The 14,342-nt window shown below is 45.0% G+C and overlaps 1 protein-coding gene across 2 annotated transcripts; it reads right to left on the bottom strand.

The window, feature by feature from the left end:
• Positions 1 to 2,478: 2,478 nt before the first annotated feature.
• On the bottom strand, positions 2,479 to 13,974 carry CBY2 (chibby family member 2; the record flags this gene model as incomplete). 2 transcript variants are annotated; one of them, XM_080661060.1, is made up of 3 exons in its annotated part: positions 2,479 to 3,693; positions 13,516 to 13,596; positions 13,900 to 13,974. In XM_080661060.1, the coding sequence occupies 3 exons, from the start codon at positions 13,972 to 13,974 to the stop codon at positions 2,479 to 2,481; spliced, it is 1,371 nt and encodes a 456-aa protein (XP_080517186.1). The 2 variants fall into 2 exon arrangements, with proteins under 2 accessions (XP_080517186.1, XP_080517187.1); XM_080661061.1 differs by lacking the exon at positions 13,516 to 13,596.
• Positions 13,975 to 14,342: the final 368 nt, after the last annotated feature.

The following is a 14,342-nucleotide window of genomic DNA, read 5'->3' as shown; positions in this document are numbered from 1 at the left end:
TTATATTGTAAATCAGAAGATGCCTTAATCAATAAGCCAAATTAATTTTATTATTGCACTAGCGGGCTCAGAGTAGAATGTCTCTGTCAAATTCTGGGCCCCAACATGGTGGAAGTCTTCTCCAGTTATACCTTTTTCAGCTCTTTGTCTTCCAAATTTGGAACAAGACTTCCAGACCTTCTGAGAAAGAAGTCCTGTGTGCTGGGACTGGGCCGTGAGACCATATCTCAAGGCCTGGCCTGGCACCAGCACTGACAACTCTGTCTGGGGCATAGTTTATGGCCTCTCTGGAATGGGAGTAGTCTTATTTTTCCCTATTATTTAAGCAAGCAAGCGTTTACAGAAGCCAAAATAGCAGGGTTAAAATTTGAAATAGCAGTTTTTACACAAGATGGAGGTTACTATGCTTCAGCCTAAGACTCAGAAATCTAGCAAGCATGAACAATGAATTAGGAGGATATTCCAGTCCCAAACTCATATCTGCAACAATGATCCGTTTTTCCATCAGCAAAATGAGTACTTTTTCCCTCACATATGTTTACTCACTTATACCCATTACTAGTGAACAGAGCATTATATTGAGAATCAGGTGGCTTAACTCACCCCACCACAGTGATTCCTCAACTTGCTGCATGTTGCAATCACCTAGGGAACTTTTAACCCTCACAGTATCCAGTTGTACCCAATACCAATTAAATCAGAATGTCTGGGGGTGGGGCCCAGGATCAGTATTTTTCAAGACCTTGAGGTGACTCTACCATATAACAAAGTTTAGGAACCTCTGTCCAACTACCTTTTATAGGAACCTGAGGGTACCTTTTAACTTTTTGGTTTAAAATATGTCTAACTTTGAAGAGGGAATTGAAGCCCAGAACAACAAATATTGAACCTAAACCTTCCCTCCAGTGAATCTGGCAGGCACCACCCCACATTTTACATCCAACTGAGAAGTGTGAACCATGAGTAAGCAGAGGCCACACAGGGGTAGGGATGTGAGCCTAGGGTCCGGACGGAGAGCACAGAGCAACGTTTTCCAACTGGATGATCAGCAGGCTAGCATAAAAAGAGATTTGGCTATTCTGGTTCACCAAAGCTAAGCAGGTTTCTTCTTTGTAGGACTTCTCAAACCCTTTAAGTTGGGAGTATGATTATGAACCTGCCACAGAGAATTGCAACAGCATTTCCCTGAAACCTTCATTTTCTCAGAGCAGTTCAGGAACTCGTGTTTCAAGGAATGTAGTTTAAGAAACCTAGAGCAATGTTGGGAAGAGAGGACAGGGATTTTGTCCACTGAGGGGACATTTGGTGATGTCTAGAGACATATTTGGTTGTCACAACTGGGGGTTGGTTGGCTGTTGCTGGCTTCTAGTGAAAAAAAGAAGAAAAGATGCTGATAAACATCCTACAATGCACAGGAGAGCCCCCACAACAAAGAGTTATCCAACCCCAATAGCACACACCTGAAAAGCCCTTGTCTAGAGTGACCTCTTCTATGGTTATGGCCATCTCCCACACCATAACCTTAAAAACTGAAGATGACCAGAAAGCAAGAAAGATAAAGAGGGGAGGATGAGGAGGAAAAGGAAGAAAAAAAAGGACAGGAAATGAAAGAGATAAACAGAATATAATGAAGGGACAGACTGGGAATAATGTGAATAAAAAGAAGCAGATTCATAATTGCCTAAACTTGGAAGCAACTTAGATATCAGTAGGTGAATGGATAAATAAACTACGGTACATCCAAACAATGGAATATTATTCAGGGCTTAAGAGAAATGAGCTATTAAGCCATGAAAAGACATGGAGGAATCTTAAAGAAACATTACTAAGTGAAAGAAGCAAATTCTGAAAAGGCTACATCCACACTGTACAACTCCAACTCTATGACCTTCTGATACAACCATGGGAACAGTAAAAAGATCAGAGGTTAATAGGGAGGAATGAACAGGGGAGCACGTGTATTCACTTATTTATCACGGGATTTTAGAGCAGTAAAAATACTCTGTGTGATACGTAAGTGAATACCTATCATTAGACATTTGTCCAAACCCATAGAATATACAGCACCAGGAGTGAACCCTAATGTAAACTATGGACTTTGGGTGATGATGATGTGCCAATGGAAGCTCAGCAATTTTAACAGGTGTACCCTCTGGTGGGGTCTATTAATGCGAGAGAGTAGACATGCGTGAGGCAGGAAGTATATGTGAAATCTTTGTAACTTCCTCTCAATTTTGCAGTAAACCTAAAACTGCTTTAAAAAAATAAACACGAAAGAAAAAGACAGAGCAGCACCGTGTTAACCGGACCCAGCCTCCTCTCGCCTTTATTACTGCTCTGAGTTTAGGAAGGCCGATCATTCTGCTCAACAGGCACGAGCTAGTGGGTGAAGGCAGGCGAGGAAACTAAAGGCAGGAGATTTTCTTCTGCGGAGTATGCTGTGCCCCCAGCTCAGTGCCTCTGTGCGCCTTGGCGGCCTCAGACCCTGGGGGGCTTCTTGGGGTCCTTGTTCTTGCCCGGCATGAAGGCGTACAGCTCTTCGATGAGCATCTCCATGCGGGCGGTGACCTCGGTCACCGTGTCGATGACCAGCTTCTGCTGCAGCTTCAGTTTGTTGTTCTCCCACAGCGCCTTGTTCTCCTCCTGGAACAGCCGGTGCTCCTCGCGCAGCACGTGCAGGGCGCGGTTCTCCTCCTGCAGGAGCCGGTTCTCCTCGCGCAGGACCTGCAGGCTCTGGTTCTCAACCCGCAGGGCCTGCAGCGCCTGGTTCATCTCCCGCAGCAGCTCCAGGGGCTGGCTGTCGTCCGCCAGGCCCGCGGCCTCCTTGCTCTCCTCCTCCCGGGAGGAGCCCGCCAGGTTGCTGACCATCTCGCGCAGGGCGCGCAGCGTCTTGGAGTCGTCCTGCGGGCTCGCGGGCCCCTTGGGCTCCTCGAAGGGGGAGAGGCCCGCGCCCGTGTCGGGCAGCAGCCCGGGGCCGTGCGGCTCCTCAAGGGGCGAGGGGGCCGGGTTGCTCTCCTCCGCGGGGCCGGTCTTCTCCTCCGTCGGGGCCCAGTAGGCCTTCCTCTGCTCCAGCAGCTGCTGCAGGGCGCGGTTCTCCTCGCGGAGGAGCCGCAGGGCGCTGTTCTCCTTGCTGCGGTGCCCCTGCAGCGCCGGGTCCTTCTTCGCCGCCTCCTGGGCCGCGCTGTCCTTGCGCAGCAGCGGCGACGCGGCCCGGCTGTCCTCGCGGCCGGGCGAGAGCTTCTGCTCCTCCCAGAAGACCTGCAGGATCTTGTTCTCCTTGCGGAGGGTCTTGTTCTCCTCGCGCAGGGCGCGGTTCTCCTCCCGCAGGCACTTGTTCTCGTCCTGCAGCAGGTACTCCTTGGCCAGCCGCTTGTGGTGCAGCTTGTGGTGGAAGGAGGACGAGGGGGAGAAGTAGGGCGACTGCAGGCGGCAGTTCTCGTTCACCCACCGCCCGTCCTGAAACACGAACATCTCGTCGCTGAGCTGCACGCGGGGAGGGTTGTAGTCCAGCTCGAGGTCCGCCTGGGAGGTGGGGCGCTCCATGGGGTCCAGGGGCACAGAGGAGAAGCGATTCAGCGGGTAGGAGTGCTGGCTGACCACCCGGCGGCCCGGCCTGGGCAGGGTGGCCTGCCTGGGGCAGCGCGGGCTGGAGTACAAGTTGTGGAGCCTCAGGAAGGGCTCGGCCGTGCCCCTCTGCGGGAGAGAACGGAGGCCCAGAGTTAGTGACAGGGCGGACACACCCAAGGCTGGCTGACGCCCCGCGATAACCCCCAGCTGATAGTCTGGCCTGGCTCGGCCACACAGTAGGCACTTTTGCACCTGGCCTCTTGGGGTCCTCACAAGATAATGCGGTTGATCCTCATTATTCCCCGCAGTGCTGTTCTGTGAAATGTCCGAGAACACTGAATTATGAATACTGAACCATGACTACTGGGAGAAATACAAGGTTAGGTTCCTGAGAGCCTCTGGTCACATTTTCAAACACCATTCAGCACACCACCTATTTGTGTCTGTTGAAAGACACCTTTTTTAATATGTATTGTTGATTCATTAACATTGAGCTCTGACGACAGCACTGTAACTCACGCCTGAACAAAGTTTGCCTGTTTTCGCTGTAAGGCACATCCCTGCCTTCTTTGTGCTTGGGAAGACTAGACAACACTTCAACATTATGCTTGAGGGTGATTTTCGACAGCGAAATCACCAACAAAAAGCACGGAAATGTGAAAAACCTGGTACTAAATAAGCTGTGAAATAAACACTATTTCACAGTAGAAGAGCTAAAACAAGAAAGCTCCTCAACTGAGAACGTCTGCGTCAGTACCGCAAATGCTTCCTCACTCTGTGCATGGCCGTGGATGGCCGTGGAAGTGCCATGATTTGGGGTTACAAAAAAAATTTAGTGAAAAAAATTAGGCAAATTTACAAACATGGAATTTACCAATAATGAGAGTCACGGTTCTGTCGCTGATTCGCATGTGAAACGAAAAGCTCTCCCATCTCTCTGAGACCCAGATTTTTCACTAGTAACAACAAGGTTGTCAAACTCCATGATCTTAAATTAGGAACCTTCCAACACTGAAAGTCAGTGAAATGTGCCTGAAAAATGGAAATAATGCGTGCCCTGCTTGGTTCACAACACTGTGAGGATTGAGATAAGGAAAGTGATTTTAAAACTGCCAGGTGGCATAGAAATGTAAGGTGTTATCAGGAAAAGAAGGCTTCACTAATGGAAGAATTCTGAGATGTATTCAAAAAGTGGTGAACAGGTGGAATGCATCCTGGAGAAGATGCAGCAACCGCAGCAATACGTTTAAATAAAAATACAATCATGATATTTACTTCTGAATACACTGAAAACATTTCATCCAAGTACATTACAATGCTCTCCAAATATAAATTCCTTATTTCTTAGGTTACTTTCACTATTTTACAGATAGAGAAGACAGAAAATAAGTCAGGTTATATACTATATTTATATAGTGTATATTTGTATATCTCTACACATATACTATACGTGTGTGTCTGTGTGTATGTGTGTATAGCGATAATTTGCACAGTGTATAAGGTTGGTTAGAATTCCTTAAGACCCAACAAGCTAGACAAATAGAAGGCACTGTTCTATGCCATTAACTTTACAATAAGCACATGTCATTAACTTTGTAAGGATGTCATTAATCTTCCAGAGAGTGAGGGTGTGAGGACATTCTGTAATCACATCCTTATTTGCTTTAAATAAATCCAGCCTCCATGGTTTTTATATTTCTCAACTGGGAAAGCACATTGGCTCTTGTGGCTGAACCCATGATCAGAATGAACCTCATGGTGGTTAGTCAACACCATGTCCTTGTAAATTTAAGGACCTTTGATCTATATTTCTGGGAAGATTAGCCAAGGTTGACAAGGAGTACAACTGGAGAGGTCCTCTCCATCCTCAAACTAGAAACAATGCAAGGCTCCATCTCAGCAGCGTCTTACTCTAGACTATCTTAAGGAAAATGCTGTTTTAGCCAATGGTGTGTATCCCAATCCTGAAAAGGAAAGGGAAGAAAGAAACAAATATTGAGCCTCAATTTTGTGCTAGGCCCTGAGCTAAGCATTCTATCTACCGAATTACCTCACAACACTGAATTTAAAAGGTGTTATTAGTATTCCCATTTTACAGATGGAGAAACTGAAACTCAGATAAGTTAAATAACCCCTATCAGTTCACTTGCTAATCCGCAAACTCAATTCTGGGTCCCTGAACTTATACGTGTGAGGAATACACATGGGGGATCACCATGGATTTATCAAAGGATTTGCAGTATGTTGGGGGTCAAGACACTTTTTCCTTACCTTTTCATTATAGAAAATTTCAAACATATATAAAAAGATAGAATAATCTAATAATAATTAAATGTGTACATTGTTTCATGTACCCATCACCTAGCTTCAGTAATTATTAAATTGAGGCCAAAATTGTTTCATATATCCTATCAGCCAATTCTACAACCATTCCCTTGTCACTGGTTTGTTTTAAAGCAAAGTGTAAACATTGTCTCATTTTATCCATAAATACATCAATGTGTGTCTTTTAAACAAAACCACTATACCATTATCATCCTTTTAAAATTTAGCAATAATTTCTTAATATCAGCAAATACTGAGTCAGCATTCAAATTTTCCTAATTGTCTTATTTCCTTTTTAGGATTGCTTGATTTCTGTCAGAGAGGTAGTCTTCTTAATCTACGTGAATGTCCAAAGAGAAATGTATAATGCTTTATACCTGTTCAGAGAATCCCTGATGGCCTTTAAATCATCCTATTCAGCTGCCATTATTCTATATTCACTTTCTGAACTGGGTACACAATGAATTTTCGACTGTCCCCTCAACAGAAATGCACTAAATAAAAACTTAACTTATAGTGATGGATCCCAAGCTATGGATAATCTGGTATCTGGGTCCTTATCTTTATGCATGCCATCAGGCGGCCTTAGTCACATCCTCTCACCTTCTGACCTTGGTTTCCACTTCTGTATAATGAAGGGTTGGTGGCATTACCTCTAAATACCCTCTTAGTCTAACTTTCTCTTGTTCCACAGATCCATGTTTGTGAAAGGGTACCACAATGCCTCCAGCAGAATTCTTTTACCAACCTAGTTGACATCCTGTCCCCTCCCTTAAATGGTCAACACCTCCTAACAAGACCCTGTTGCCTTCTGTGTTCTATGCCCACCACTCCTGATCCAGAAAATGTTGATGGACTAATAGGTTCCTTTACTTCCTTAACCAGGAGACAAAATTCTCCCCTTGTAACTGAGTCCTAATATCTTTCCTTCTTTCTCCAGACAGGACCAAGAAACAAATCAAATCCACTACTGACTCATGGTCTAGTCTTTAAATACATCTTCACTTTAGCCTAATCTACCCAAGAATGTTAGCCTCATCTACCCAAGATGAGGCTAAAGTAAAGCAGCACCTTTTCTATTTCTGAAAGTGAGAAGATACTAAATATACAGGCATTTCAGATATGCCAAGAGTCCTGATTGAACTTTGGGAAAACATTATGCCAAGACAAATTATTTCTTTCCCATGATTTTTCCCTGATTGCAATCAGACCAGCTGAACTTAGTCCTCAAATGAAAGCTCTTTCCTGGCCTTGTGAAAACTCCTCCCCCTAATCTAGTCCCACTCTGAATGTTACTGCACCAATTATTCTTCCACATTTATGTTAACGAATCAGCTAACATTACTTTAGCATCTAGTCTCAGACCTTCCCTCAGGGAACTTCCAGTCAATTTAAAAAGTCAGTTATTAGCACCAACTACTTTTTGGTGCAAATGAGAGAGATCCAAGTTCCACAAGCATTAATGCAGGCAGTAAGGATGGGGATCTGGGGCTGGACACCTGGAGAGTCCTGGCTCTGCACTGTGTGAGTGCATGACCTTTTAAAATCCTTTCATTTCCATGCTTATATTTCCATGTATAGAATATGTGGATGCTAACATGATTCAGAGCCACCCCGTGTGTGTGCAGGCTGTACAATGACAAACTCCAGAGGATGCTATTTACAGCTGTTGTTGAAGTGCACAACCTTACTATAAATGCTGCCCCACCGCAGTTTGTTGTAGAATTCAAAATAAAATAATAAAATGTGATATTTTCTTTGTTTATAGTGTGCTACAGACATGCAAGGATGTACTTTGGTTAGGAAGATAAGTTGTTTAGCATTTCCTTAGAGAAAGATTTATAGAACAAGAACAAGAAAATAATACTTACTGAATGACTATTGTATGACAATATGATAATTGATTTCCACATTCATATGTAATGTCTTACCAAAAAGAGCCACCATGGTTCTACCTCAGATCACATAGCCAAGAAGGGGGCAAAGCCATGGTTTAAAACCAGGCTGACTCCAAACGGCATGCTCATCCTAGCTCCTCACAAAGGCCAGATGCTTTATTTTGCATCTGTTGATATAATTACTTTGCAGTGGTTCTCTTATGTTCTGTCCTGTCTTCTCCCTAGGTGAATAAATTACAACTCTCTAAGACAGTGATCTGTCCCTTATTTTCTTTTTTTACATCCTTAGTCCTGGAAATTAGAACAGCACATCTCATATACAGTGGAGGTGTAATGAGTCCTTGCTAATCAAACCAAAATTCAATGAAAGCTAAGGAGGAGATATTAGGTTGAAATATGTGAAACTGTTAACATTGTGCCATTTTTGGCTTACAAAAGTGGTGATTTTGTTTGTCTTAATATAATAGTGTATTTGATAAAGCTATGTCCTCATTTCAATTCATATTTTTAAACTGCAGAGCTGTTGCTGCATAATATAAGTGGTGTAACAGTGGAAGTCTCCTTATGTGAATCTCACAAAACTGTAGATTCATCTATGTAGTCTTCAGCTGTCCCCTGCATATAAATGCCTCGGGCATGCTGGTTGTCCATATCACCATCTTGAACCTATAATCTAATGAATGCAGAGGCCGCAAATTCTCAGTAACTTTGGGCTCAAATGTCCCATATCTTTGAATGCTCTTCAGAAAGTCACTTAGCTACTCTGAATGTCACCTCTAAAATGAACCTAAATGTAGCTGGTCTGCCTATTTCCCTAAGTTGTTCTGAGAGGCCAAGAAAGTGGTAGGCAAGCTGTCATAAAGACCAGATGGCCAGGTCTACTTGTAATGTTTAAACAAAATTCCTGGCCTGTAGCAAATGCTGAATATATTTCTTTACAAAAGGACTTTCCAAAACATGAGCATTTGTGCTAAGCAAATACATGAGGTACAAAATCCCAGGCCTCCTTAGCCTGTGTTTGAAGCCAGCTCCTTCTCAGGAGGTCACCTTGACCAGTGGTCTCACTGGGTTGGTTTTATAAGCTAAATTATTCTGTCCTTGATGTCCTTGAGCCCTGACAAAAGATGTGAGCCAACAAAAAGCCCCTGGAACATCCCTGAAAGTTCTGCTTAGCCTGGAGGCCGAGCCTATGGCAGCAGGTCCAAGTCCCCAGAGCAGCATGGCCCAGGAAGATTGTCTCCTCCCTGATCTGTGGGAAGTGCTCTCATAATAAGACATATCCAGTAGGAGGGAGAGAAAAAGGTTGGATTCTTCCTGGGAGAATGGGATATGAGGATGGATGGAAGAGAGAAATACAATTGGCTACAAGGTTCATGATACCTTCCCATCAGGCCTTATTAGGAAGGTGATCAAGAGACTCTGCCTTCAGAAGAATGTGCTCATAGTTGTAACCTAAGATGTGTTTATGCTGGGGGTTCAGGAAGAGCCCTGGGCACAAATCCCTCACAGATGCCTGAATCTCACCTATGGATGGGAGTTCTTTCTTAGCATCAGGCCTGGCCTTCTCCCTGTCATTTCCTTCTTAAATATAAGTGATCCTGGAAGAAAAATGTTTGAAATCACCAACAACTGGGTGCATTTGTCAGATCACCAGCTTCCTGGCAACTGTCAAGAGCATGGAGAAGAGTGGTCAATGGTGGGGGAGAAGAGGCAAAGGGTACGGGGGTAGGTAATAAGACCAATGTCTCTTACTGATGCTATGGCGTTTCTAAGGAACAGGACTCTCTGTGTGGGACCTTCTGGGGTGGAGTTCCTGGGGTTGGTGGCTTCCCATCTAATGGGTTTAGGGACAGGACTGGCCAGGCTTACCTAACACTGACGTTCTCTCCACTCCTGGAAAAGTGTGACTACCACACACCAAAAGAAATGTCCAAAGCCTAGTAGATTCCAAGACTATTGACCAAATTTTTTAAACACCTACTTTGCCAACAGTACTGAGGGTTACAATCAAAGAACACTCAGCCATCTGAGGTACTTACAGGCATAGGAAGCTGAGAGGCCCAGGATGCTAGAAGGAAGAGCCAGATACGTACTAATTTTCAGACAAGGTGACAGACAAGGCTGAGGCTTATTATCAGCTCCCTACACCATGTTAAAATCAATGTTGATTTTAATACAAATAGGTAAGAGGGTGATTCACAGGTGAATGTAATTGATTTTAAAAATTATAACATTAACAGCAAAGAGGATAAATATGTCATCGTGTATGGTAGTTTCAGCTAATTGCTTAACACAGAATCTCATGAAATCTTCCTTCTAACAGTTGGTTCAAATTGGCAGAGATATTGGTATTGTCAGCAGACTCCATAACTTCTGAAGAACAAGACCAAACAAATGGGATTGAGAAAAGGCAAGTGGAGGAATGAGGGGGCACTGGAGGGTGCTTTCAGAGTATAGATACTTCATTAATCATCTAGTAGTAAACATCTTCATGAAACGCACAGATAGTGCTCAGTTGGGGAAACAGGAATGCCTGTGAGAACTGAATCGTTATAAACATATGTACCAAAGGAACCAGGAGGTCAGCTAGCTTGGGCAGGAAATAACACTGATGGCTTGCAACTTAATGTGCTAAAGGGAAATAGATCAGAAAACACAAATCCTATCTAATAAAAGAGTAATATGCAAATTGACTGTCACTCCAACACACAAGATGGCCAGCAGGGGAAGGCAGTTGTGGGCGATCAGGCCAGCAGGGGAGGGCAGTTGGGAGGGACCAGGCCTGCAAGGGAGGGTAGTTGGGGGCAATCAAGCCTGTAGGGGAGGGCAGTTAGGGGTGACCAGGCCGGCAGAGGAGGGAAGTTGGGGGCGACCAGGCCTACAGGGAAAGGCAATTGGGGGGGACCAGGCCTGCAGGGAAGGGGAATTAGGGGTGACCAGGCCTGCAGGGGAGGGCAGGTAAGGGTGCCAGGCCTGCAGGGGAGGGCAGTTAGGGGCAATCAGGCTGGCAGGGGAGCAGTTAGGCATCAATCAGGCTGGCAGGGGAGTGGTTAGGGAGTGATCAGGCTGGCAGGCAGAAGCAGTTAGGGGCAATCAGGAAGGCAGGCAGTTGAGCAGTTGGGAGCCAGCAGTCCTGGATTGTGAGAGGGATGTCCGACTGGTAGGATCGGGCCTAAACAGGCAGTCCGACATCCCTCTAGGGGTCCCAGATTGGAAAGGGTGCAGGCTGGGCTGAGGGACACCCCCTCCCATGCACGAATTTTGTGCACCAGGCCTCTAGTATTTAATATAAGGAAGAAAAACTGGAAATCAGTAAGACCTGGAAAGACCTAAGGGTGATATCAATTAGTGAGTCATAGGCATTTGCAATGTAATTGAGGAGCCCCAATGCCCAGCATGATTGGGAGCTGGGAGGCCAAAGGCACTTTCTGGAGACACAGAACTGCTGAGGCAATTCCCTTCTAAAATGAATGGACTCAGTTCTAGAATAAAACAGCATATGGCAGATACATGCAGGAAGGTCAGGTGCAAACAGGTAAGATGCAGGGAAAGGAAGCACGATCTATAAAAGCGAGAGAAGAGCAGAAGGCTAAGGCATGGCCTGGCCCAGCCAGGTGGCATATGCCCAGCTTGTGGTGTAGCAGAGTGAGTGGGCATTATCCTGAGTTTAAGCCCCTAACTCCAGCTCTGCTGTTATTAGTAGGGTTCCTTGGATTCCCAGTTCCTGTACTTGTATAATCTCTGCCTCATACTTGCATGGCTCAGGGCTCAACACATGATCAAATCAGTGCTTGGTAGACAGTTCTCCCTCTCCTTGTTAACCACATCAGTCCCTTTCCCCAAGCCATGCACCATCTCATTGGGGGAGGTCCAGCGAATTCATTGGTCCCTTTCACAGCCCTGGTGGTGGCACAGTTCAGATAATCTAAACTTATATATGACCATACCCCTCGCCCAGTGCACCAGCCTAGAACATCCTGGCAGGTGTCTGAAACCTGGTACATGATGTATGTCCCCATGGCAGGTGTACCCATGATGCCATATCTGCCCATAAGGGGCACATGTGCCCAGGCAGCAGGTATCCTCCCATCCAATGCCCTCCATGCACTCCTGGACCCCAGCCTCAGCATCGGTCCTGCAGCACAGGAAGTGGATGGCCCCAGAACAAGCTCGAGTCTTTTTAAACCACTCTCCAATTCTGTTCTCTTTCTCTCCTCCACATGCTGGGTTGTTTCTGGGAGGCTGACAGGGAAAGTTATGCTAGGTTGAAGACTTTCCTAACTCACCATCACATGATCACTATTTCAAACCCTATTCTGGCCCCCATGCCCAACCCCATCTTCAAGTTGGCACCCTCTGCCCGTCCCTTAGCAAAACAAACATTGATTTATATGGGCTGCGAACAAACCAAAGGAGCAACACCCACCATCAGGAGAGTAGTGGCCAACAGACCTGCATGAGTATTTTATGTGGAAAGAATCAACTCTAAAACAAGGTTCCTACAGTTGTAGGAACCCTGTGGGCAAGCTATCCTGTCTATTGGTCAGGAGGAAGTTAGCTTATGTTCTAAGCTTCATGAGCTGAAACAGAGAAGTAGCTGTTCACTACAAAGATATAGAATAATGTGAAAACAAATAGTCAGAATTTTTTTTGTCCTATATTTGTCCTCCTGCTGAACATACTTGCCTAGACCCGTGGTCGGCAAACTGCGGCTCGCGAGCCACATGCGGCTCTTTGGCCCCTTGAGTGTGGCTCTTCCACAAAATACCACGGCCTGGGTAAGTCTATTTTGAAGAAGGGGTGTTAGAAGAAGTTTAAGTTTAAAAAATTTGGCTCTCAAAAGAAATTTCAATCGTTGTACTGTTGATATTTGGAGGCTGTTACAGTACCTCCACCTGTGGAAAGAATGCTGAAGGTTTTTTTTCTAATCTTGTTCTTTTCAAAACATGTAACACTGGTAATCAATACTGTCCCTCCACACCCCCGGACAGAGGTTTCAGATAGTTACCTCTGCATTGGACTCCTCCACCCTACATTTCAGCCCCTCTGGTTGCACTGCCATGGTCTTCCAATAGGGCCTTAGGTGACTCTGGAGAAGTAAGGTTGCCCCCTTTGTGACATAGCAGCAGTAGACACAATCCATTCAGGAGAACCCCACCAGGGAAACGGCTGCTTAGCAGAAGGAGAGCTGAGAATCTCCAGCCTGTCAAGACTTCATCCTTTCATTGGTCTCTGTTCTGAATCCCTTGTGTCCACCCCCTTACACTCTGTCTTGGGTGAACAGCAGGCCTTAATTCTCTTGACATTTCCAAATGACCCTGTATCCCAGTGTATGTACTAGGTTTTCTTCTCATGGATTGAGTTATATGCATTTGATTGCAAGCCCCAGTTCTAATTCTCCTCCAAAAACCCAGAGTGGTGGCACGAGTACCAAAAGACCTAATTTTCAGAAGATTGGCTTATTTCAGAGTGTCATGTGTTAGGGCTGGAAGGTCTTACCAGATCACCTAACCCACCCTCTTCATTCAAGAGATGAGGGACACCAAGACCCACAGTGACTAAGTGGCCTCCCCAACACACACAGCTGGTTGGCAGCTGGCACACAACTAAAATCAAGGTCTTGACATCTATAGATGTCATTCTATAACATCTTGCTAGAGTTTTGAAAGAGGAGGGATATACTGGCTAACACTGATACTTTATATCCTTCTGTGATTATCCATACCTGAGGTAGAACCACATTGATTGGAATTTCTAGGTTTTCAGATCTGGTATCTCTTTTTCTTGTAAAATGTGGCCTTGAGTGCTGTGGAAAAGAGAAAATAAGATATCTGCTTCCCAGCCCATCATCTGGGCCTCAATCACTCATCTGTAAAACACAGGACTTTCTACTCCCTTACCTCCTCTTGTAAATTATGTACATTATGAAAAACTGAGTTTGAAAGAACGTGAAGATTATATCTGATAAGGGGCTTTATCAACATCTGAACAAAAGTTAAGATATGTATTGTGGTTGGTGTCAAAGCCTTCCAAAAGCCTTTGGAGCAGAGATACCTACACCTACTATCTTTCTAAGATTATTATTTTTATCTCAAGTAAAAAGCCATACCAATGTTAGGTGCCAGGTATAGGTTCTATGCAGAAGTTGGTCACCAAAACACTCAGAACATTCCAGAGGTGACATCACAAAACAATATAGTACTTTTCAAGGCTCATGGTCTCTGTCTCTGAGCATCTCAGGTAGGAATGAGGCATCTGGCAGTCAGAAAAATCTCACCCTGGTGTGTCCACTTGCCTGGTCAGGGTCAGTGTGACACATAATAGTCCAAACACTAGCCCCCTGTTTGGTCATTCTGGCTGCCATTCACATCCCTCCTGCTAGGCTGGGCTCAGATCCCTATCCTGTCTTCAGAGGTGGCATTGTCTACTTGTAGGTGGATTACTCAACAAGGAAGAAACCCAAACTGAACTCTTTTCAGACTGAGAAAAAATGAAATGCAGTATGTTTTCTAACTCCAACCACTTCTCCAATTCTCTGACACCAGCTAGACA

The sequence above is a fragment of the Plecotus auritus genome (assembly GCF_963455305.1).
Source record: "Plecotus auritus genome assembly, chromosome: 3".
Taxonomy (NCBI): Eukaryota; Metazoa; Chordata; class Mammalia; order Chiroptera; family Vespertilionidae; genus Plecotus; species Plecotus auritus.
This window is presented reverse-complemented; position numbering and strand designations above follow the sequence as displayed.